At 43.9% G+C, this 24,505-nt stretch overlaps 1 protein-coding gene across 1 annotated transcript in view; it reads left to right on the top strand.

Annotated features, from left to right (window-relative positions):
* Positions 1 to 24,505, top strand: part of PCNX2 (pecanex 2) — a 300,170-nt gene that overhangs the window by 35,833 nt on the left and 239,832 nt on the right. Inside the window, exons 5-8 of the mRNA XM_078434220.2 lie at positions 4,056 to 5,345; positions 9,729 to 9,876; positions 10,014 to 10,159; positions 12,200 to 12,293. Of these exons, the coding sequence (XP_078290346.1) occupies positions 4,056 to 5,345; positions 9,729 to 9,876; positions 10,014 to 10,159; positions 12,200 to 12,293 (1,678 nt within the window). The remainder of the gene's footprint in view (positions 1 to 4,055; positions 5,346 to 9,728; positions 9,877 to 10,013; positions 10,160 to 12,199; positions 12,294 to 24,505) is intronic.

The raw sequence follows: 24,505 nt of genomic DNA, 5'->3' as shown, positions 1-24,505 counted from the left end.
TAACTCTGTATCTCCTCTGGTTTTGTCCTTATCAGTAAACAGTCCCACCATCAGTCCTGTTATCAAAGCTTTAAAGTCAAGGAGTTTTCCTTGGTTTCTCTTTCCCCCACTACCGTTAGCTTCAGTCCATCAGCAAGTCCTGTCAGTTCGACTCCAAAACATATTTCAAATTTATCTCTTTCTCTCCGTGTCCACCACTACTGCCCTAGTCCAAAACACTGTCATTCATCAGCTGCAGCAGCCTCTTCCCTGGTCTCTCTTCCAATTTTATCGTACCTCACCACAGTCTATCCCTCACGCAGCATGCAGGGTTATTTTTAAAATCCTCGTTCAGATCATGTGCCCCTTGAAAAACTTCTGCTGGATTCACATTATTCTCAGCATAAAATCCACGTGCCACACTTTGGCTTATATTTTGGACCCTGCCAGCCTTGTGGATCTCTCTTCTTCTCATGCTCCCTTTGCTTTTCTGCTCCAGCTTCATGGACTTTCTTTCTCTTCCTCAAACATGCCAAGCAAGTTCCCATCACAGGGCCTTTGCACTAAATCCTTATTTGCTTTAAAACCTAGGGTGCTCTTTCCTCTCGTCTGGTACGTCAGGAAATGGTCCTGTGGGCATACAAATCTGTGCGGTCACAATTGTGTGGTGTGGGAAGTAATGAAACAAAGATGCTTTATGAATGTTTTTTATAGACCCAACCCAAGACCCCGTTCCTCAGGCCCTGCCTGGTGGTTTGGATTCCTCCTGCAATATTTTTATTCATTTTCAACAGTGCACTTGATATTGTGCAGTCGTGGAAAGCGTCTCTGATGAGACCACATTCAAGTTTAGATCTGAATGGCAAAGTAAAGGAGCCATACATACAGATAGAGAGGCCATGTGAGGGAGTAGAAGAGCATCAGGTCAGGACTCAGGGGATCTGGGCTCTAGTCGTAGATCTGTCAGTAGTGTGGCGAACTTGGACATGTTTCTAGACACTTCCGTTCTTCTATTTCCATGACAAGGCATCTACTCTGTAGAGTAGGATAACCTGCATAGCGTTGCTACAAACTCAAATAATTTTCACTATCATCATCAACCAACATTCATGAGTGTGGATAAGATAATAGGTTGGTTTCTTTGGAGGATTCAGTGAGCATAAATTGTGGTTGTTTTTCTAGAACACCATGCAGCCCAGTTAGGAAGGTAATTTAAATGTACATTTAAAAAGAGCTACAGGGGGCGCCTGGGTGGCTCAGTCGGCTAGGCGTCCGACTTCGGCTCAGGTCACAATCTCATGGTCCGTGAGTTCGAGCCCCGCGTCGGGCTCTGTGCTGACAGCCTGGAGCCCGTTTCGGATTCTGTGTCTCCCTCTCTCTGACCCTCCCCCGCTCATGCTCTGTCTCTCTGTCTCAAAAATAAATAAACATTAAAAAAATTAAAAAAATAAAAAAATAAAAAAAATAAAAAATAAAAAAATAAAAAGAGCTACAGTTTAAAAAGTGTATGGTAAATAAAGTTTAGTCCTACAGACATTAATTGCTTAAGGATTTCAGAAGAGAGCTTATTTCTGGTTTAGGTGATCATGGAAAGTTACATGTTGGAGGAGGTTATGAAAAAAGCCTTGAATGGGGTCTCCAGTGGGCGAGGAGAAAGAACAGTCCAGATGGGAGAGATAGGCCCAGAGTTTGTACTAGAGTCAAAGAAAGTCTTCTGACTACAACAGTGTAGTGACTCAATTCTTTCTACCAGAGTGTCCTTGGAGGGAGGGGAGGGGGTGTATATTCCACCTGCTCCAGAGGGTCATAGGCTGAATCAGCCTATGGCAAGGATTAAAAAAATCATGTTATATCTTAAAATGTTTCATTCTTTTTCATCATATGCTCATTTGTTTACATAATAAGGTAATATTTTATATTACCTCAAGAGTTGTATTTATTTTTTTTCCTCTAATATTTAAGTAAATGACAAGTTGCTTATCCTGGCTTTCCTGTGGCTTTGCAGACCCTCGCAATAGACCCCTTGAGCCCCTAGAGAACACTCTTCATGATAGAAGTGAAGGAAAACTGAGGTATTGATTGAATGACCATAAGGCTGGGCAAGAAAGAGAAACCAAAGTATTACCCGAGGGTTTCAAGCTTAAGAGGCTTAGGGAATGGTAGGGTCATTAACAGATATAGGAAGCTGGGAGGATAGAGCTCACTCAGTCACTATCGTAAGTATTGCAGATACAATTTAGAAATGTTTTGGGGCGCCTGGGTGGCTCAGTCAGTTAAGCGTCTGACTTCGGCTCAGGTCATGATCTCGCGGTCCGTGAGTTTGAACCCCGCGTCGGGCTCTGGGCTGACAGCTCAGAGCCTGGAGCCTGTTTCGGATTCTGTGTCTCCCTCTCTCTCTGATCCTCTCCTGCTCATCCTCGGTCTCTCTCTGTCTCAAAAATAAACAAATGTTTGAAAAAAATTTTTAAAAAAAGAAATGTTTTGAAAATTTATAAATCACATCAGAAGTATGAGGTTATCATTGTCCTCAGACCAAGGTGCTAACAAGCCCAGTGCCAAGCCCTTGGCCTACTATTTTCTGCATCTATCCTTCTAGATCCTCATGGCGGCCTTAAGAGTTTGGTATAATTATTCCCATTTTACAGGTAAGAGGTTGAAGACGAGAGCAGTGTTTCTCCCTGGGGCTGTCCTCCCCAGGGAATGTTTGACAGTGTCTGGGGGCATTTTCCATTGTCATGATTGAGGGCACAGTTGCGCCTGACATCAAGTAGGCACAGGCCAGGGATGTTGCTAAACATCTCACAATGCAGAGGACAGCCCCCACCGCAAAGATTTATCTGCTCCCAAGTGAGAACAGAGCCATAGTTGAAGATCTTGGTTTAAAAAAATGTTTTTTAATGTTTGTTTATTTTTGAGAGTGTGGGGAGGGACACAGAGAGAGGGAGACACAGAATCCAAAGCAGGCTGCAGGCTCTGAGCTGTCAGCACAGAGCCCGACGCGGGGCCCGAACCCACAAACCGGGAGATTGTGACCTGAGTTGAAATCGGATGCTCAACCAACTGAGCTACCCAGGCATCCTGAGGATCTTGGTTTAGAAGGATTAAGTACCTTGCTCAAGGTAACGGATTAAGGATTAAGTACCTTGCCCAAGTACCTTGCCCAAGGTAACATAGCTAGTAAGTAGCAGAGCCAGGACCTTCCTGACAATAAGTCCCAAACATGTTGCTTAAAACATATCATTGTGCCTCCCAAGGTCACAAAACAGCAAAATCTAAAAGTCTGAATTATTATTTTTAAATACCGAGATTTTAAAAACAATTTCAGAGTGGAGGTGATATTTTAAAAATAAGCATCCAGCAATAGCACTATTAGGAATTTATCCAAAGGATACAGGAATGCTGATTCATAGGGGCACACGTTCCCCTATGTTTATAGCAGCGCTTTCAACAATAGCCAAATTATGGAAAGAGCTTAAGTGTCCATTAACTGATGAATGGATAAAGAAGATGTGGTTTATGTACATAATGGAATACTACTTGGCAATGGGAAAGAATGAAATCTGGCCATTTGCAGCAACATGGATGGAACTGGAGGGTATTATGCTAAGTGAAGTAAGTCAGTCAGCAAAAGACAGATATGTTTTCACTCATATGTGGAATTTGAGAAACTTAACAGAAGACCAAGGGAGAAGAGAAGGGGAAAAAATAGTTTCAAACAGAGAGAGAGGCAGACCATGAGACTCTTAAATACAGAGAACAAATGGAGGTTGATGGGGGGAGCAAGGGAGGGGAAAACGGGTGTTGGGCATTGAGGAGGGCACTTGTTGGGATGACGCTGGGTGTTGTACATGAGCGATGAATCATGGGAATCTACTCCCAAAGCCAAGAGTGCACTGTATACGCTGTATGTGAGCTAACTTGACAATAAATTATATTACAAAAATAAAAGAACAAAAATAAGCATCCAACCACACCGGTTGCTAGGGCTGCTTTTCTCGCTTTGCGTTACGAGGTCTCGCCCCGGGACGGCACTCACCCGTTTCGGGAGCTAAGAAAGTGCCTGTGGTTTATTTCAGGTGTCATTCTCTCAGAAGACCAACCTGTAGCACCTGTGTTATCTACCTCACCTGGTGTCAGAACAGGAAGTAAAGTGTGCGCGCCGGAAACCACGACCACGCCAGCGATCCCCAGGAAACCAGCTGTGGCAGGAAGTCCAGCCAGCGACGAAGGGAAAGAGAGGGGAGGCAGGCGGCAGCCCCCGCTCCGCCACAGGTCCGAGGGCGGCTTAGTGGAGAAAGAAGCCTCGAAGAAGTTGCCACACCTGTCTCTGTCTCAGTACGACTTACTAGAAACCGATGTCTCTTTCCAGCCTTGGGGGAGTGAGAATTCAGTCCTGAGTCCCGAACCGGCGAATTACGCCTCGGGCTCCTTAAGGGACCGGTGGCAAAGGGAGTCCCCTCCAGACAGCCTGAGCAGTAGCTGCCCTCAGTGCAACACTGTGATCGCCAGACCTGCACGTGCGTCACCGGATGCCTCCCGGCAGGCGGACCCGCCCTTGAAGCAGGAAGTGGACTACTCGGATAGCGAGGTAGCTGTCACTCTCATTGACACTTCTCAACCTGGAGACCCACTGAGTCTGCATGAACCCATTAAAATTGTCATCACCATGAGCAGTACTCCGAACTCCATGACAGACTTGGAAAGTTCGCTCCACCTAAAGGTGATTGGCACTGAGAGAGCTGGCTTCACGTCTGACGCTGAGCCGGCTGCCCCGGGGGTGGCCAGTCCTCCCAACACGGAGCAGATAAGAATTCCTGTCATCACACTGGAGCTCTCTGAGGATGGGGCAGGAGGCGCCGTGTGTCCCGAAGGCAGTGGAGGTGACAGGAGTCCCGAGAGATTGATGGTGGAGGCATCATCCAATCAGTGTTCTGGCTACGAATCTGGGGAAGGAGGAAATGCCACAAAGGATGGCAGTCCTTCCCCCACAGGAGACCGCTGTGAAGCAACCCCCCCATTCACACCTCACTCGGCCCCTGAGTCTGAGGGCGGAAAGGAAGGCCAGGCTAACCTTGACCCATCATCTTGTAAAACCAGCCATGAAAAGAGACATGCCCGGGTTCTCAGCGTGGACAGTGGTACAGATGTCTTCTTGAGCAAAAGTTCCGCAGAAATTATTAGCGATAAAGAAAAAACAATACCAACTTCCAAATCTGACCTGGAGGCTAAGGAAGGACAAATACCAAATGAATCCAACTTCCTCGAATTTGTCTCCCTATTAGAGTCAATCAATACTTCCAAGCTGGCGGCGTCCAACCAAAGGAATGGCTCAGTGGAGCAGAACAAAGACAGTGGGCTTCTCGGAGGTACGATTCCACATCATTTCTGTCGTGCTGATGCAAAGAAGGCAATACATGTGTGAATTACCTTCTGTGATGCAGAGAAGGCAATACATGTGTGAATTACCTTCTGTGATGCAGAGAAGGCAATACATGTGTGAATTACCTTCTGTGATGCAAAGAAGGCAATACATGTGTGAATTACCTTCTGTGATTTGGTTTTGCGAGTGGCAGGATATCGGACCATTGCTGCTTGGTGTTATTGATAATTGCCGAGTGTGCCAATACCAGTGTGCTGAGCACCTATCAACATGGGCTTACTCCAGCAGGAAATTTAAGGCCTAGGAATGAATGTTCGGCTTCCCTAGAAGGCCGCGATGTTTATTTCCGAGGAAATAAGCAATTATATTTTATCACAGTAGCCAGAACTCACAGCAGATTTCTGTCTCTTTATAGACTAGATGCATTCTGGGAAAGCTGATTGGAAACTACATTTCTGTGAAATGAATCCACTTTTCTGTTGAGTTCCATTATAAAATCCTATGTGCAGGGCTCCTTAATTATCCCAATTTGTAAACATAATTATAACAAACACACAGCTCTTAATTTATGTCAAGTACTGTCCTAAGCCAGTTTACATGTATTAACAGGCATGACCGTACATTGTCATCTGCCCCAGACGGTCCTCGTTTATACTTTTTTTGCCACCATAATTAGTAATACAACCGCTTTTCACTCTCAAAAGTGTTCCCAGTTTGAATAATAAATTATACAGTTACTCTCATCTTAACTCATTTACTCCTCATGTAACCTTATTTAAATAGCCACATGTGGCTGGCTACCGTATCGGATAGCGTAGATCTGCACATGTGTGTCTTCCCAGGAAGCTGTGTGTATGGTGGACAGAGCCCTGGCTTTGGGACCTCAGAACCCAGGGGCAAATTTTGGTTTTGCAGTGCCAGCTGGGTGAGATTGGAGAATTTACTAAATCCATCCGAGTCACAGTTTCTTCAATAAAGCAGGAGTAACAACATGTTGCAGATTTACTGTGAGGATTCAATTAGGAAAATGGGTGAAAAGTCTTGATCTGCGTGATCAATTTCAGCCTTTTATTCTGATTCCCCCCTCAGGCCACGTGTAAGGTTTATTTGATTTGTCTACTTAAGTTTCTGTTCTTAAATTGGTCAGCTAACCACATTCAATCTGAACAGTATTAAATTGGAAATCTAGGGGTGTGCAAAGAAATATGGATGCTACTTGGTTTTCTACGGAAAGGAAGGGGCTTGGTTTCAGGAATCTGCAGGTGTGGCAGGGAGGGAGGAGTGGATTATTTACCTCTTTCAGGAAAGGACAGGGTTTGTTTTGTTTTGTTTTGTTTTTTATTAAATGTATATTTATGTGTGAGAGAGAGAGCGAGAGACAGAACATGAACAGGGGAGGGTCAGAGAGAGAGGGAGACACAGAATCTGAAACAGGCTCCAGGCTCTGAGCTGTCAGCACAGAGCCCAACGTGGGGCTCGAACTCAGGAACAGCGAGATCATGACTGGAGCTGAAGCTTGATGCTCAACTGACTGAGCCACCCAAGTGCCCGACCGAGGTTTTCAATTGAAGGATGAAAGAGCAGGACGTAAGTCTTTTAGTTCTTGGAAGGTAAGAACTCAAGGTGGCAAATTAGATGCTGTTTCACTTCTATCTTGGAGATCAGTGATATCTTCTTGCTCCTCTATCAATAATAATTTGTTATGTGCTGTTATCTAAAAACAGAAATAGAGTATATTTCTAACACAACATGACAGTGTTTAATGATATCAGCAGCCTAGGCAACGCGCCCTCATCTTTCTCCTGCTTGATAGCGAAACAGTGCTTGAGCTTTACGTGATTGTCAAAAGATACAAGATTTCCCAGTTCTCTCTAGGATACTCTTCTTTCCAACCCAGGCCCTTTCCGCAAAGGGCTTTATGATTATCTTCAGGGCTTGGGGGTGTCCTAAGGTTCAAGGCTACGGAAAACCGCACATGTATCAAAAGCCTTTTAAAACCATGGTTTTGTTTTGTTTTGGGCCAGCTTAATTTAACTTTGTGGAAGTAAACAAAGACCACTCAAATGAGAAGAAGCAAAGGCTATTATTTAGAGCTTGCTACAGCAAAGGAGTCGGCCACCATCACCTGTGTTTTGGTAGAGACTCAAAGGCAGGCGAAGGAGTGGGAAAGCTTTGTAGTGGGGAAAAGGGAAGGCTTCAGGTGTGCTCTGACTGGAGGCTGGGGGTACTGGAGGCAGGCTACTTACAGCAGCCTGTGTGATTGGTTAGGGGGCATGTTTGGCTCTCTCTGGCTGGAAGCAGGGACAAAAATTAGGGAAGCTCTCAGTAATTAGTCGAGTCCTGGCCATTTGGGGCCGATTCTTACAGAGGTTATCGTTTGGCTTCCTGGACTGTTTGCTAGAAATGATCATCTGACTTCCTGCAAGGCATAGGACTTGTCCATAGCATGTTGGCTTTCTGGACTGGTTGCTGTAGATTGTGGGTCAGAGTTCTATTTCTATATGTATCTTGTGCGGCCACTACCTGTGTCGTATTCAATCACTTCTAGAATTTCTAACAAGATAATTATGAATGTATGTAGAGATACTTTTTGAAGAATGATCCAAAGTATGGAAAAATGGAAACAACCTAAATTTACAACAATAGGGCTCTAGTTCAATAAGTTATGCTGTATCGATGTAATATTATATAACTACCATTTCTAGATAGTCAGGAAGAGTATCTGATGTCATTAAATATTTATAATACTTTAACATAAATATAACAGCTATAAAATCATATCTGTATTACAACTTAATTTTTATGAAAAAAAAAGTGTATATGCCTAGAAGAAAAGACAGGTACGGTACGTATGTATCAAACTGACTCCTGTGGCAGTGTGGTAGGGTTAAGAGTGACTTAAAATTTCTTTTCTCTGGTTTTAATTATATATAATTAATGTGAACTGTTTTTATAGACAGAAAATTCCTGTCAATGTGTTATTTTAAAGAAAAAGGAAAACAAATAGTCTGTATGTTGACATATGTAATGTACCCATTTAAGAGGAGAGACTAAACTATGAGAAAGAGACACGAATAAATAGAAGGTACGTGCAGCATGAGGGGTAGAGCTGTCTACATTCGCCTTTCTGCAATTTTGTATGCGATGTGATCACTGGCTAACGCTACTTGTTACGATAGCACTTTCGCACAAGCGTGTCTCTTGAAAACTGAAAGCTTCTATCTTGACGAGCTGTCAAATGAAAGGCAAACATTTTTGGATCCAAGAAATTCTAATGGCAGTTTCACAAATGTGCCGGGAATGTTTATCTTCAGGACTCACATAGAAGCCAGCAATGTTTCTCTAATTGCTTGAAGTCCGAGGATGAAAATCTTTGTTGTGTGCATGATCGTGTGATTTATACTGCAGGGAAGCTAACATAATTTTACTTTTTGAGGGCCCAGGCAGATCTTAGTGGACTTTCCAAATGGCATGTCTTGAAAGGACCTGTAGGTTCAAATCACTCACTTGTGTTCTTCTCTTAGACAACAATTTACTCAGAAGAACATAACTCTTGACATCTTTGGTCTTGGGAATACAGTGGTTTTTATAACCCTAAAAACTGGCTGTTGGGGTATATCCACAGACAAGGAGGGGCTGACCCTTAGGGGTGGATTCCACTGTGCATCATGGTATAAGCTAAGGCTCTTATTTTGGTCAATTATTTAAAGAGGATTGCAAAAACTCACAGAATCTTTTCGTACCTATTGATTTTAGCATTCTGATTCACCTGAAGTTATTCTCAGGGCAAGGAGCAGGTGTAGTATCTCACTGTGTCTTCCACGGTGCCAAGTACAGAGTGCAAAGTCGACTATTTAATGAATATCCACTTTATGAAGGGACTAAGTCAACCTTTACCTTGAAAATCTAGTTGTGGAGAATGAGTCAGAAGGAATGACTGATAAGATTTTAAAGCGGTAAATGGGACGTTGCTCCAAAGTAGTCAGGTTTTTTACATAATTATTTTTTCATCTGATGCTGTCCATTTATGAGTTATGAACCTTTCAGGCCCGAGTAATCGAAATGGGTGATTTTCAATCAGCTGAGCCAGTGGTCACTGGGGTTATTTCAAGGGATTCCCTGAACCTAGAGTAGGTGATGTCCATAGATAGCTCAGTAACCTGCCTCTAACATATAAACTGTTTTTCAAATATACCTAGGTACTGTCATAATTGGTTAAAATAAAATTGATCAAAACACATTCTGAATTCATAGGAGCTGTGTAGATTTTCTGTCTATTCTTGTTTCAGTTTTGGTAACTTATTTCCAAGGGCTTTCACATTAATTTCTTATTTAACATTATGTTAACACATCAAATGATGTTTTTCAGATACCTGCTCCCAGGAGAAAAGGGAGGAAATCCAGGAACATGAAAAGCCTAATGGACACAGTTCCAAACAAGGAAAACCAGACGTGCAAAGTCAAGACCACACTAGCACCAGCCCTGTGTTCACCGAGCCTGCCAAGATCACGACCCTGTGAGTCTAACTTACTTACTTAGCTTCATGTTGGGGCAAAGTGTGAAGCAGCCTCAGTTAGTGGCTGCTTCTTTTAATGGTTTGTTAAGGATAAGGAGGAGTTCCTAATAGTTCTTGAAACTTTTATATATGTTAAGTTTCCAGGGCAATAGACAAAGACAGATAATCTACAGGGTAACTTCCCAGCAAGACAGCTCCGTCTTGCAAGTCATCAGTGGGCCTGAAACATCTGTGCAAGATGAGATGTCTGTGGACGCTATGCATGTCTTCATCGATGAACACGGTAAGTCCTTAGAGCTTTTTAGTAATGAGGAAGAAGGGATAAGGCTGGTGGCTTTCTCATGCCCGTGTGGTCTCTTAGCCTCAGTACTAGATTTTGGAACAGGAAGACTTAGTCCTACGATTTGCTCACATAGAATGTTCTTGACTCAGTCCTATGATTTGCTCCCATAGAATGGTCTTAGAGCAGAGTGTGCTCCTTCCTGCCTCAGGGCCTTTGCACATAGCATGTCCCTGTACGTAGCCCACAATGTGCTATTTATCCTTCATATCTTAATTCTAAAGAAAGTTCTTCAGGGAAACCTTTTCTAGGCTCCCCAGACTTAGTCAGATTCCTCTGCTTTTTGGTCTTAACCCCCTGTCCTTTTCCTTCTTTGATACTATTATAACTTCTAATTATTTATTGACCTATAATAATTTGATTAATGGTATTTTCCCCCTCACAACTGTGAACTTTAGGAAAGCAGTGCCTAGTGCCTAGTAAACATTTATTGGATGTGTGTTGAAAATCTGACCTTGATATATATTTTTAGTGCCTTGTCATAAAAAGGATTTAAAATAGAAAAAGAAAGAAAAAATGAAGAGAAGGAAGGAAGAGAGAAAGAGAGGGAAGAAAGAAAGGAAGGAAAGGAAAGGGAAGGGAAGGAGGAAGGAAGTAATGTTAAGTGGCAAGTTCAAAGTTCTGTAGATAAGTGATATAGGCCCTTGTTTTTTGAGGATGGGTATTTGGCTTAAGACATCAATTAATGTTTTTTATACATCAATTAATGTTTGTTATTTTACTCTCAAAAGAATCCTGGTTTGGATAATGAATAATATGGTTACCCTATCTACAGATCAATCCTTTGTGGTCTGAAGTGCTTTCGCATCTACAGACAGACAAAGAAGTCTTTTACACTTTAAAGAACAACATTAACACTTATATCAAAGCCTCCAGGGGGGCTGCGGTCTTCCTTATAAATGTATCTCTTGGTGGGAGGAAACTTCAAGTTGAGGTCCTGTCCTTCAGTCTACCTTCCAGCTGCTTATAACACAGTTAATTATGCTCCCGTGTTACCTGAAGAAGGTACACCTCAAACCTGTTCTGCAGAGAGACCATTTCCATTTACAAAGTGAACTGATTTTCACACCTCAATACCCGGAACCTCTTTAGCAGACTAATTTAACTCTGCAAATTAATTCCATCTCTTGCCATCTCATTACTAGGCTGACACACTAGGCAGTGCTCTGTGCCACTGCTCATCTGCGAATTCTGAGGTGGGGATGGTCTCATGACCTCCACGAAACAAAACCACATGCTTGATAAGCCTCTTTTAGCACATGATACAAAGACACATGGGCCTGGTATGTTTCATCATACTGACACATGATGAAAATAGACAAAACGATGAACTGAAAACAGTTGACCCTTGCCCAACAGAGCTTTGAACTGCACAGGTCTCCTTATACATGGTTTTGTTTGATTGTTTGTTTCTTTTGGTTTTTTGGGATGAATACGGTGCAGTACTGGAAATGTATTTTCTCTTCCTTTTGACTTTCTTAATAGCATTTTCTTTCCTCAGGCTTACTTTATTATACGAATACAGTATATAAAACATATCACATTCAAAATGTGTGTTAGTTGACTTTGTGTTATGGGTAAGGCTTTCCCCGTTAATTAGTGGTTGAGTTTTTAAGTAGGGAGTTAGAGTCATATGTGGACGTCCAACTGTGTGGGTGGTCGGTGCCCCGAACACCTAAGTTGTCCAAGGGTCAAATGTATATAAAAGTGAATTAAGAGATGGTGCAAATTAATTGATCAAAAGCAATTAAGTAATAGGTAACCGAGGCAAACTTGTCTCAGCATATTATTAGAGAGGTATGTCAAGAAGATTTTTTTAGTTACACATTCTGTGGGAAAATATAAAGAATGGGCCTAGATTACCAACAATTATTATTAAAACAGTCCAAAATGAGTTCCTTCTGACTTGAAAAATGTATAAGCTGGAATGATCATATACGATACTTGTCTAATATTCTTTGCTGAAATTTCATGATTTTCTAGGGGAAATTAGATCCTGTTATTTAAAGTCTGGAAATCAGAAAGAAGGCCCTTTACAGCATCAGCCATCAAATTATGACAGTTTCTCTCGTGCTCGGTAAGTGGAGGTCTGGTTTCTGGTTTGGGAGCTGTCGTGTTGCTGGGGGACATGTAAATTAGCCTGACTGCAAATGAAGTGAGGATCCTGGTGTAGAATGAATGTGTTAATCCGTTTGTAGGTGTCAAAGCATGTGGGTTTTGTGTGCGAGAAAAAGAAAATCTGATATCACAGAAAAATAAAAAATAAACTGAGCCATTTTTGCAGTAGCCACGTCCAAAAATGAATGTAACATGTAAATATCAATAGAGAGGAATCCTGTGCAAACAGTAGTGCTGCCTTCTGGTAGGACGACGGTGCAACACAAGAACTTGTTCTTAAATTTGTCCTGAGGAATGGACCAGAAATATAGTTAGTTCTCACCTGCAGTAATGGAAGCAAGCTCTTTTGTAGATTGATAATCTAAACATCTTTCTTATTTTCCTCCCTTCAATATGTATTGAATAACTTCCTAAATTATATTCTAGATGATGTTAATTAAGTTTGATATTGAATTAGCTTGTGCATCCGGAACATACCCGGATTCATGGGCAAGCCGTAAATCTTACTAATGGCAGACGGAATTCATTGTTCATTCTGGACTTCAAGATTCTTTGAGGATAATTCACATGGACACACCTCAGTTGTCTGCTCTTAGTGGGGAAGTACATTCATCATGTGCGTTCCTTTAGAATTGCATGTATATTTGAAGATTTATGGGAGTCCTTTGTGGTGTGATTAGAATGCCTTAGGCGTCACGCCTGGAGAGTTCAAAGGGAGTTATAGGAACCTTAATTCCAGATCCTGTGGTTCAGTGCTCCTTCCCAGGGTCAAAGTTTCCTGCACAGGTGGGCATGGGAAATCCAAGGAGGAGCCCCACGTGGGCCTCGAAGGAAGACTGTCTGTGTCCTTGCGGTCTGGTCTCCAGGTGGAATTTTGTTGTGTACCAGCCTTTTAGGCTGTTTCCTCATTGCTGCCACTGCTGCTTAAGAATGCTGGTGTCAGCCATTCTGGCAGAGTTGATGGGTACTGTAGGTGGTGACTCTCCCAGGCCACGCTGTCCCAACTGGGCCCCCACCCTGAAGCAGCCTGCTGTATCCAGAGTCACTCCTGCAGGGAAGCACGCATATTCTCCATCGCTGGCAGGCCTTCCACTCTTCCTCTGTCTCCCTCAGGTGCCCACGTTCTGGTCAAAATAGACAGAAGGGTGCCTGGGTGGCTCAACCGGTTGGACTTGATTTTGGCTCAGGTCATGATCTCAGAGTCTTGGATCGAGCCCCACATCAGGCTCTGCACTAAGTGTGGAGTCTGCTGAAGATTCTCTCTCCCTTTCCCTCTCCCTCTCTCCCCCCAGTTTGTGTGCTCTCTCTCTTTCTCTCTAAAATTCAAAAAAAAAAAGCAAACAAAAACCCAAAAAACCAAAAAGCCTGGAAAACAAAATTCTTCTCTAGCCAAAAGACACACAAAGTCCCCGTGCAAATGGAGGCCCAGGAGAAGAGGGAGGTTTGATGCACTCACCTCAGCCCCAGCCTCCAGGACATTCGTTACAGTGGCTTGATGGACATAGGCATCTAAGATGGCAGGTCCCTCAGACCACATACTCAGTTCTGCGTGAACACAGCATGGAAAGCTGCCACATTATTCTGCAGGCCTCAGTTGCAAGCTGTAGTGTTTTTAAACTAAATTTAAAACAATTACAAGCCCCTTATTTTATCCCAAAATAAAGCTACAAGACTTTCTTATTTTTATTTTCCTGGGCAAATGTGCTTTACTTTCCCGCTCCGTAAAGGCTTTGATTGCCTTTGCCGGTAACGCCCGTTAGAATAAAGTCGCGTATCCAGAGCCTGAAAAAGTTAAAAGTGTACAGTGTGCAAATAAGAACCAGAGAGGAATGCCTGCCAGGGTTCCAGTAGGCTCCTCCTCCTTAGGTTTTGCCTCATGCAGAGCCACCCGCTAACTCACTCGACTTTTCCCCATTCATTGCCCTCTCTTTATTAAATTTCCCACAAGTCTTGCTTTCTTTCATCTCCCCTGCATTTCCCCTCCAGGTTAGAGCTCTTTATTGTATAACCTGCCCTCTATTTCCAGAGCTGTCAAGGCTTCGGTGTGCCACAGGGCACTGACTCAGAGCGAGAGAGCTTCCGGCCAGGTGTGGTTGCTAGGGCTGCTGAATGTGTGTGTGCTGAGCGCCCCCGAGAAGCCCTTGGACAGCCTCAGGTCAGTCCTTCCCGAGCACTGCCTTTTTGGCTACATACAACAGTTAGACCCCCTTCCTGCTACACCTGAGAGAATCCGAGTCAAAAGGCCTCCTCACCGTGGGAATTTGTGGTCATGTAACTGAGACATCTTGCAGACGTCTTCAGGGGTATGGTTTCTCCTTCTCCATCTCTCTCCTGTTCCTGCTTTTTGACACCCCTCTCAAATACTGAACTCTGGTGGTCAGAAGATGCCTGTAGTAGCCCCGGGCCTTATGTCTTCTCTCAATCGAGTCCAGCAAGGACAACATGCTTCTCTCCCATAAACCCCAATATAAGAGTCTCATTGAGTCGGATTTGGTCCTGACTGGGCCACGTTCCCTGAGCCCAGTCACCAAGGCAAGTACTTGGCTTAGCTCTACGATCATGTATAGAGCTGCAATCATAGGTTCCCTCTGAGAAAGGCTGGGGGTGGCTCTTTAGAGGTAAATTTGGAGCAGGGTGGATGGAGGCGGGGCAGCAAAAATCAACAGATGACCCCCGAGGAGTCTCTGTTTCTGGTAAAAGTCATTCGATTAAACTAATTACTGAGCTTCTCTAAGGAGAATAATGATCAAGTTTTGTAAAAACAGCGTTCCCCTTCAAGAAAAGCTTGATATTATTTCCCTGGTCATCACTAACATTTCTTGTGTGCAAACATGCCAATGGAGAGCTCTTGGCCCACCACCTCCCATGCTAAGTTCTAAGTCTTCGACCACCTGCCCTATCCCCAAGGTAATTTGGCAGGGAATTGGTTTTAAGAGCTCTACGAAAGAATGGCACATAGCCATGCATATCTTCTTGTGCTTCACAGATAAAATGGAATAGGATACATGTTTGCTCTCACATGTACAGACCGTTGCTTGAGAATATCCATGTTCTCTACACTGCCTGTGCTTTGAAATAAGTTAGTTGTTCAGAAGGGACTTTGTTACGGGGTGTTATGGCAATTCAATGGCCCGTTTGGGCATAAGGGATGTACAGTGCTCCCTGTTTAATGCATGAGAACAAAACTCAAGTCGCTTCACTTAGCAAAATTATAGCGTTGAAGCGGCTCCCTCGGCTGTTCTAGAAAAGTGGAGAAGGGGCTGCCATCTGTTCAACTCATGCTCAGGAAAAACGGCTGAGTGCTGTGCAGAGTCCCGTGATCTTCTGGACTTAAACTGCTCTCTGACAGGCTTATGCTGGATATTCAAACAGTCTCACAGTCCTCCCCAGACTTGGGGACAGTGGAAGCTATGCCATCCATCATGGGAGACTCATTTCTTTGCTTTCGTAATAAGCCTTGGCTTTCATGGAAGTTCGTGATGTAGTGATGATTTGGGTATCTTTGAATTGATGGTATGAAGGGAAAACTTCTGTAAATAGGATAAAAGCAAGCAGGTTCAACTGAAATATTTTAGTCCCTATGTTAACAGACTACTGTGTGTTGGGATGTGCACGAGGGCGAGTGTCGTCTGTCTCTAATGTAAAGAATGATACCAGAGCAGGGGCGCCTGGGTGGCTCAGTCGGTTAAGCGTCCAACTTTGGCTCAGGTCATGATCTTACAGATGGTTTGCGGGGTTGAGCCCCACATCGGGCTTCGTGCTGACAGCTCAGAGCCTGGAGCCTGCTTCGGATTCTGTGTCCTCTCTTTCTCTGTCCCTCCCCTGCTCTCACCCCCCCTCCCCGTCTGTCTCAAAACTAAGTTACAAAAACATTAAAAAAAAACAACTGAAAAAAAAAAAAGTATGATACCAGAGCAGAAGGCAGCTGATCAAGTACACGGCCAGCAGGTCAGGATTTTGCAAACTTGGAAGGGCCGGGTAACGCCTTGCACCTGTGTTCCAACACACCTGCAGGCTTTCTGTGGGAAGCAACATGATGGCAGTTCCAGGCCCCAAAGGGATCACTTCCCTGTAATAATTCTGGTCATGGCTGCCACCACTTGTTAAATATGTATTGTGTGCGAAGCACTCTGCTAAGTCATCAGTTGTCCAGTTGTCAACATGACATGTGAGATTTGCTCCATTTCACAGAAAAGGAAATAAGACTGAGAAACATGCTCAACCTTCAGTGGCTAGCAAGTGGGCTCAGGGCACCTGGGTCTTCGTCCCTGGTCTTCTGCCTCAACAGGGGCCACAGACTCAGAGCCCCGTGGCTCCCAGGCAGGTAGTGTAGACGGGGGAAGCAGGCCAGTGTCACATGTTAGGAGTGGCGGCTCCCACAGGCCACTGGAGGGCATTTATCTACTTAGGCCAACTCAGGAAGCCCGGCCCGACTGGATTTTCCGGTACTTTCCACAAGGAGCTAAAAATCCACATTTATTTGTAAAGTTCTCTTTTGTTTAATGTCGCCAGTTTGAATTGGTTTGAAATACCACAGGCTACAGATGACACGTGCGTGGTTACTGTGGCCTGTGGACTACTGGTTGTCCAGTCCTGCTCTGAAGCCCGGGCCTTCACCCCACACCCCGAGACCTCCTGTGGAGCAGCCCTGCCTGCAAACACATGCCTTACAGAGATGCCCTTACGTGGTCCCCACCGCCCGGGCAGGTGTGCACTGAGCCTGCTCCCCCACACCCCTGCGCAGCCCTGCCCCTCATCCCTCCTCTCTGCGAAGCCCACGCTGGCCAACCTTCAGCCCTTCCTCTCTAAGTGTCTGTCCTTCTTTACCTCAATTGCCCTCCTCCATTCAGTCCCACCCTTTGGAATAATCACCTCTCAGAGCACAAATTGCGATCTGCCTCTCTGTACTTCTTTATCTTATCAATCCCTTCTGTGCAAATGAATCCGCTGCTCCATGTCAGAGGGGGGCTTATCACATTCTCCCTGGTACCTCATTTACTTGTGTAGGACTCCCGTCCCCCCTAGACTGTACTTGTCTAGAGAAAAGTGCCTCCGACCAGTGCCTTTAGAGCCCTCACTTAGCCCTCTGTAGATAGATGTTAAGTAAATTCTGAATTGAATCAAGTCGGATCATTGGAAGTGACACAGAGAGCCCAGCTGGAGTTCGGACAGTGCTCAGACCAGCTGGGCATTCAGCGAGAGCAGGTGACAAGCTGAATAGGAGAAGCGGAGTCAAGTCACGGGGGCCGTGAAGCCTGGTCGAGGAGTTCGCGCTGTGTTCTTCCTGTAGCAGCAGGAGCAATTCGACCTATTTGTAGACAGAAGCAATCCGGTGAACGTGGGATCATCAAGACAACATCAGCACAAACTCCCTCACCCTGTGGCGCTTGGAGTGAAAGAGCCGGAAACCCTAGCAGTTTGCCTGGTCATTTGATTACAGATTTGATTACCTTTTCCTTCTCGTAAGTGGGGAAATGGACCCAAAAAAGCCCCCAAACTGAAATAAATAAATAGATAAATAAATACATACATACATACATACATACATACATACATAAAATGCAACCCTGCAGAATGACTATTCAAACCTCTGGACACAGAAATCAGAGATTGCAGCTGACATTAGATGTTCCTGTCTTGTGTTCTACTCATTCACGACTACATAGTTCTCTGTGTCCACATGGATGCGGCTGTAATGGGGCATCGGGTTTAGTACTGAGTAGCCTGCACACGAGTGTCAGTCTTAGGCTGATCCAGGCTTCAGTTCCAACACTCACATGGACTTTTTGGTCCATGTTGACATTGAACAACTTGCTTAACCATCTTAAGTATCCATTTACTAATCCATAAATAGAAATGACATAGTGATTAATTCACCAGGTGGCTTTAAAAGTTAAACGTAACAGGCATATATAGCACTTAGGACAGTACCTGCCACAAGGGTATTGTTATTATCTGCAAACAGAAGCAGTGGGGCCAGGGGCTACACTTCACTGTGGCCTGATAGGGCAAAGCATCCTGACTTTACCTAGGTGGAGGCCTTCCCTCCAGTGCTTTTATGAGTTACTTTATGAGATTTTGAAGGCGGCTAAGTACTTTGTATGCTCTCTGTCAACCTGTTGTGTTCCAACATTTTGGCCTCTGTGGTAATTTTAGAATAGGTACTTTAATATTGTATCCTTGGCTTTTAATGCCATTAAATGTTGAGTTCTCACTACAGTGAATATAAACTTTGGTTTTGAACTTGGAAGGATTCCTAGTTAGGACTGTTGCTAAGCCATTCAGCCATGGAAGATATGGGAAAAGCAGCTTTTTCCCTGTAAGGCAACTTCAGTGGCTGGGATTGCCTCCAACTAGGCCATTAAACCATGGATCCTTATTATTGGCAAGAAAGCCATTCCTCTCTGCCATTGTTAAGTCCAGTTGCCACGTGACAGTTTTATATCCCGACTCCCAAGCATGAATAGGGAATTGTTTGTGGTGTAATTTCCATGTCTCTTTGGGGGATTCCTGGAGGAAACCAGGAGAGGAAACAAATTTCCCTCCTTGGCCCCACTGTCATTGTGGGAACTAGCCCATTTCTCATTAACTGCCAAAGAAATGTAAGCAGCATTTTCCGGTTGTACAATAGCTGTCCGTAAAGCAGGTACCTTTGGTAAGACTCTCTAACATAGCCCTGCTCTCCCCAGATACTAGGATGAGGGAACTCTGGCTTGAATTGTAGCATTTAGAATTGCTAATTAAAAAACTTTCAGAGAACAAATTCATTACCCAGCACCTAGGACTGATTCAGTAGCTCAGAGCCTAAAATGAGCTAATCTACCTAGAAAGATGTAGTTACGAGTCTGCCCAGAAAATCAAAGTTGATGTAGGCTCTCTGCTTAGGAAGTTGAAGTGTGTCTTGTGTCTCAAAGGTTCATTGCAGACTGAACTTTTTAAATTTCCTCTGTAGATCTTGCAAGTAAAGCTTGATAGGTTCTTTTCTTTGTTCAGCAAAGATTTACATTTCTTTTGTCTATAAATTCTTCCAAGTAACATAGCAGAGCTTTCTTCTGTGAAAGATCTACCACCGTGTTTCAGTATTAATCTAGCTTTTCCAGTGTCAGAAGCAGTCGGATGAAAATGCGTGCAAAATGCATATTGTCCGGTGTCCAGTGAAATCTGATGGAAAGACATTTTGAGTCTTTCATTTTGAGTCTCTGTTACTCAAAAAGTAGGCATAGTAGTCCACTGAATGGAAGACTCATTCTAGAGCATACTAGTTTATAGGATGTTTATTGGGGGATTTTTTTTTATTAAAAAAATTGTTTTTAATGTTTATTTTTGAGACAGAGACAGAGCATGAGTGGGGGAGAGGCAGAGAGAGAGGGAGACCCAGAATCCGAAGCAGGCTCCAGGCCCAGGGCTGGAGCACAGAACCCGATGCGGGGTTCGAACTCACGGACCGTGAGATCATGACCTGAGCCGAAGTCAGACACTTAACGCACTGAGCCACCCAGGTGTCCCCGGGGGCCTTTTTGTACTTCAACTTGTTTTTAATTGAAAGAGTAGAGTAGTTTGGGTAATAGTGTGCTGATTTATCTGGATTCACTTATATCTGGCTTTTATTTGCTTATGAATCATTGTAGTACATATCAAAGCAGATATTATTCTGTTTATAAACTAGGTGTATTTTTGGATGCTGCTGAATCTCTAAACCCAGTGAGTACTTTGCTTCAAAGGTGGATCAAAGCTCTGTGCTTAGTCTTTCTTGCTTCTTCAGAACTCTTTTCTGTTGATATTACCAGCCTTTCTGACCCTTACCTCAGTAAAACTTCCCTTACTCATTGGGATCAATTCTGAGGAAAGCCCTTTCAAGCCGCAATGAATGTACCTGGTTCCCAAAGAAGGCAAGGAGCAGAAAGTTGCACAAAAGAATTATCTCTTTTAGAACCCTCTGTTTTACATTAGTCAGAAGAAATATTGATCCCTGGTTTGGAAAAGCTGAGGAGCTGGAGTATCAGGCATTGAAGTTAGTCAATTAGGTCTTCAAAACGTGGAGAAAAATGTGAGTTCCCCCAATGTTGGATATGCTCAGTGCTATGTTCCATTCAAGCACAAGTTGAAAATGTCAATTCTAACTATAAATCTTTGAGAGTTTGCATATAGCTGCATTACTATGTTGACTTGTATAGTGGAGAGTTATGTGTGTACTGCTTTAAATAAAACAAACAAACTTTGGGGGGATCTAGGTGCCTTTGATCACATACAGGTGGAAGTGATCTGGAGGAAGCACAAAAGCATCCAGAGTTTCAAACTCTGAAGAGTTTCTGCCATTTCCAAATTTCTGTCCCTCCGTCTTTTGTTTTTTAGTTCTTATCTCTGATCCTTCCACTCTGGTCCTTGTTTTGCTTTTCTGGACACTCGAGAGAGAGATGAAGTTTTCATCCAGGCACAGAGTCATAAAGATGGAAGGGTTAGGAGGTTGATTCTAGAGACTTCTATTCCGAGGCACCTTCTCTGACTCCTTGGGAAGGCCTGCCACCCTGTTTTGGTGGCCATAGCCCCAACTGCCACACGGTGGCAGTAGACGCCGTGCCGGAGGCCCTGTCTCCCTCCTTTTGCTCACGTGCACAGATGGATTTTCCTGTCCTGTGAGAGCTGTTTGCAGACTCTCAATCTAGATTCCCCGTTAAAGTTCCAGATAAAGGTTATCGTTTTTAAAACAAGGCTGATTTATCTAATTATCCTACATACCAAGCACGTTGCTTGGCTGTGAGTTCCATTTTCAGGCTGCCCCTCTGGGTGACTTGTTCCCATGTGTCCCCCGGGGGGGAGGTCTGAAGAACAAGAAGGACCGGCAGAGAGAAGGGTCCTCTTTCTCTAGAGGGTGGGCCATAATTTTGAGATCCAGGGAAGACGAAGAATTTCAGGAATTCTTTTTTTCCATGGTGATGGGAAAATGTAGAAGGAGCACATGTATTTTCATTATTTGTTGCTTTGCAGAGTCTACACGAATGAAAGCCGGGGAGTGCAATGTGGTGGAATGTTGTCCCCATCAATCTGAGACTTGGCTCTGCCCATACAAGAGTCACCATTCTGGCCCAGACTAGCACCTAGCCCCTGCTCCACCTTTATATCCTCCTAGCGGTTGCTTCTTTGGTGGTTTCTGTCACCAGCCACTCTTTCTGTTACTGTCCTGAGCCCAATCTAATTTAAGTCAATTCAGCGACTCCATCACCCTGAACCAAACTAATGTGCCAGCGATTAACCAGAGAGAAGGTGATCAAGACCAGACCTGCAGGTGTTGTCCTCTGATAGTTCAGAGTGTAGTTTTATTACAGGTTTGGAGTATTGCTGTTTCAGGGAAGGAAATATCTCTTAAAACTCAGCTTTTTTTTTTTTCACATTATGTTTATTCACGTGAGGGGAAATCTCCGGCCTTAAGTCAGGAAAACAGAGACGTTTTAGATGATTGCAGAGCCCACAGTGCACAGTTAAACAAGGGCCAAAAAGCAGTGGATGGTCTGAGAAGAGTAGAAGAATAAGTCTGAGAAGAAGCAGAAGGTAAGCAGGCGTTCTTTAAGGACTGGTAGGAAGACTTCTGTCCGCTCCGTGATTTTTGTGACATCGCAGCCTCTTTGGTTCTTGATCGGGAAGCTGGTGCACATCCATCATGACTACAACATCAGGACCCCAGAGAACAACATTTAAGCAAGGGGAGAAATCTCTTCCAGTTGAGCAGTGCCGACTGTAACATTTAATCATCTCTTCCTGGCCAGATCAGAAGCCCGTATACACGTGTGATACAGGTTTTCTGGTGAGGCCACACCGGTCATAAAGCTAGGACAAGGATCTTTTTTAATATCATCATGCTTTGTTTAGAATACTCAACTTTTATGAAAGAAGTTAATGAAGGGGGAACTTAATAAGCTGTTGGAGTCTGTTTTTTTTATAAAATAAAGAGGATTGAGCGTGAGTTCAGGGCAAGACACTCTTCCCCCATTCATGCTAACAGAAACAATTGGAGGTAATGTTATTTGTATGAAATGCATAGGGGTCATGTTGCTGTTTCATATGAGAATAAACAAGTCGGGTCCCATATCCATAGAAGGAAATAAATAAGGTATGGTTAAGTGTCTAATACGTGGGAGACACCATTTAGTGGTTTACATATCTAGTCTGATTTGATTCTCACAACCCCCGTGCAGGAGATATCTTCCCTATTTTCTAGGTGAGGATTGGAGATAGGACGACAAAGGCTTGTAGTCACAGATAGTAATTAGTAGAGCAATAATCCAAGCCTCGTTCCGCTTAATTCTAGAACTTATCCAAAAGATTTTTGAAAAGAAAACCAAACCCTAGATTTTAACATGAGATTTTTCAAATGGCTTCAATAAAAAAAAAAAAAAAATGTTATTTATTGTTATTATTACTTTACTGCCGGAAACATGCTAAGTAATCTGCAGATATTAAGCTGAGGTGTGTTGACCCTTCCTTTGTATCATGTTTCCTGGCACGAAGCAGCAGCCACGGGAGGCTGGCTCTAACAGCCAGTCCTTAGTTCATTTCAGTTGGCAATAGAGGGCGCTATTCACTTTCTAAGATTTTCTCAAAGAAGCACACGTGTCCATCTGGCTCCTGCCTGTTTACAGTCATCACTTACATTATTGACAGCGCAATCAGATTAATCTTTTGATTTTTGTGAAGTTCTGGCACTTGCCAGAGTCTGCTTGCATTTGCTGAGATTTAGACTTCCCCAAATTTGTACGAGCGAGGCACTCTCGATCCTATTGCGTTCGGCTATGCAACAACACGATTACAGGACGCAGTGGTTTCTGTACGAAGCAAGAAAGTCTGAGCGCACGTTGCCTTTATAAATCTAACTGCTTTTTTTCTTTTTTCTGTTAGTTAAAAGATGTTACAGCACTACCCCAGACAGGAAGCACAAGCACAGTGTGTGCAACAGTCATCCAAATAACGGAAGGATAGGATTTTTAAGTTTGAAGCTCCATGTACTTCGCGCTTTGCTCCTTCACTCCTGACTTTAACATACGGCGTTTCCTGAATGGTTCTTTATCAGAGTGCCTCTACTGAACGCACCACCAAGTAGTCATAAATGATGTCTGAAAATGTAGAGAGATGTGCGTGTATGTATGTACAGTGGAACTATTTTATTTATTTTTAAAATATTTTTAAGGTTCTTTATTGTTTTAAAATTTTTTTTTAATGTTTATTTATTTTTGAGACAGAGAGAGACAGAGCATGAACAGCGGAGGGTCAGAGAGAGAGGGAGACACAGAATCGGAAGCAGGCTCCAGGCTCCGAGCTGTCAGCACAGAGCCTGACGTGGGGCTCGAAATCACAGACTGTGAGATCATGACCTGAGCCAAAGTCGGACGCTTAACCGACTGAGCCACCCAGGCGCCCCATAAGGTTCTTTATTTTGAGAGAGAGAGAGAGCATGAGCAGGAGAGAAGCAGAGAGAGAGGGAGAGAATCCCAAGCAGGCTCCACACTGTCAGCTGTCTCGAACTCACGAACCATGAGATCATGACCTGAGCTGAAATCAAGAGTCAGACACTTAACTGACTGAGCCACCCAGGCGCCCTTGGTGGAACTATTTTAAATGCTCTTCCGATAGAATAAGTATTTATGTGTTTATGAATGCAGTAGTAGGGACTACTAAGGGAAAAGAAGGGCCCACAAACTCGCCAGAGAGTTTATAATGAAATGTGAGGCTAGAAATCTGAAAGGCATCACGTTAGTGCAGCGTCTGCGTTCTTGAGGCAGTTTGGGCCGCAAGTTCCATAAGACCCCAAATCACAGCGGATTAGACAGGAAGTCCAAAGTCCTGATCAGTGCAGGTTTGGTCAGTGCAGTGATTCGATGTCATCATCGAGAAACGAGTTTCTTTCCATCTCTCAGCTTTGCTGTCCTCAGGCTCATCCCCCGTGATGACGCTTTGGCTGCTGCAGCCCCAAAGTTTTCTTGTTACCTTTTAAGAAGTAGAGAAACTTGTGCCGAGTTCCCTGATACCCTCAGCCCCGTGTCCCCTTTGCTCCACGGTAGCCTCTGAGAATATGTTCTTGGGGCGCCTGGGTGGCCCAGTCGGTTAAGCGTCTGACTTGTGATTTCGGCTCAGGTCACGATCTCACAGTTTATGAGTTTGCCCGACATCGCCCCCCTGTCA

Source organism: Panthera onca, chromosome D2 (assembly GCF_046562875.1).
Source record: "Panthera onca isolate mPanOnc1 chromosome D2, mPanOnc1 haplotype 2, whole genome shotgun sequence".
NCBI lineage: Eukaryota > Metazoa > Chordata > Mammalia > Carnivora > Felidae > Panthera > Panthera onca.
The sequence above is the reverse complement of the archived record's forward strand: the minus strand, read 5'-3'. Positions and strand labels throughout refer to the sequence as shown.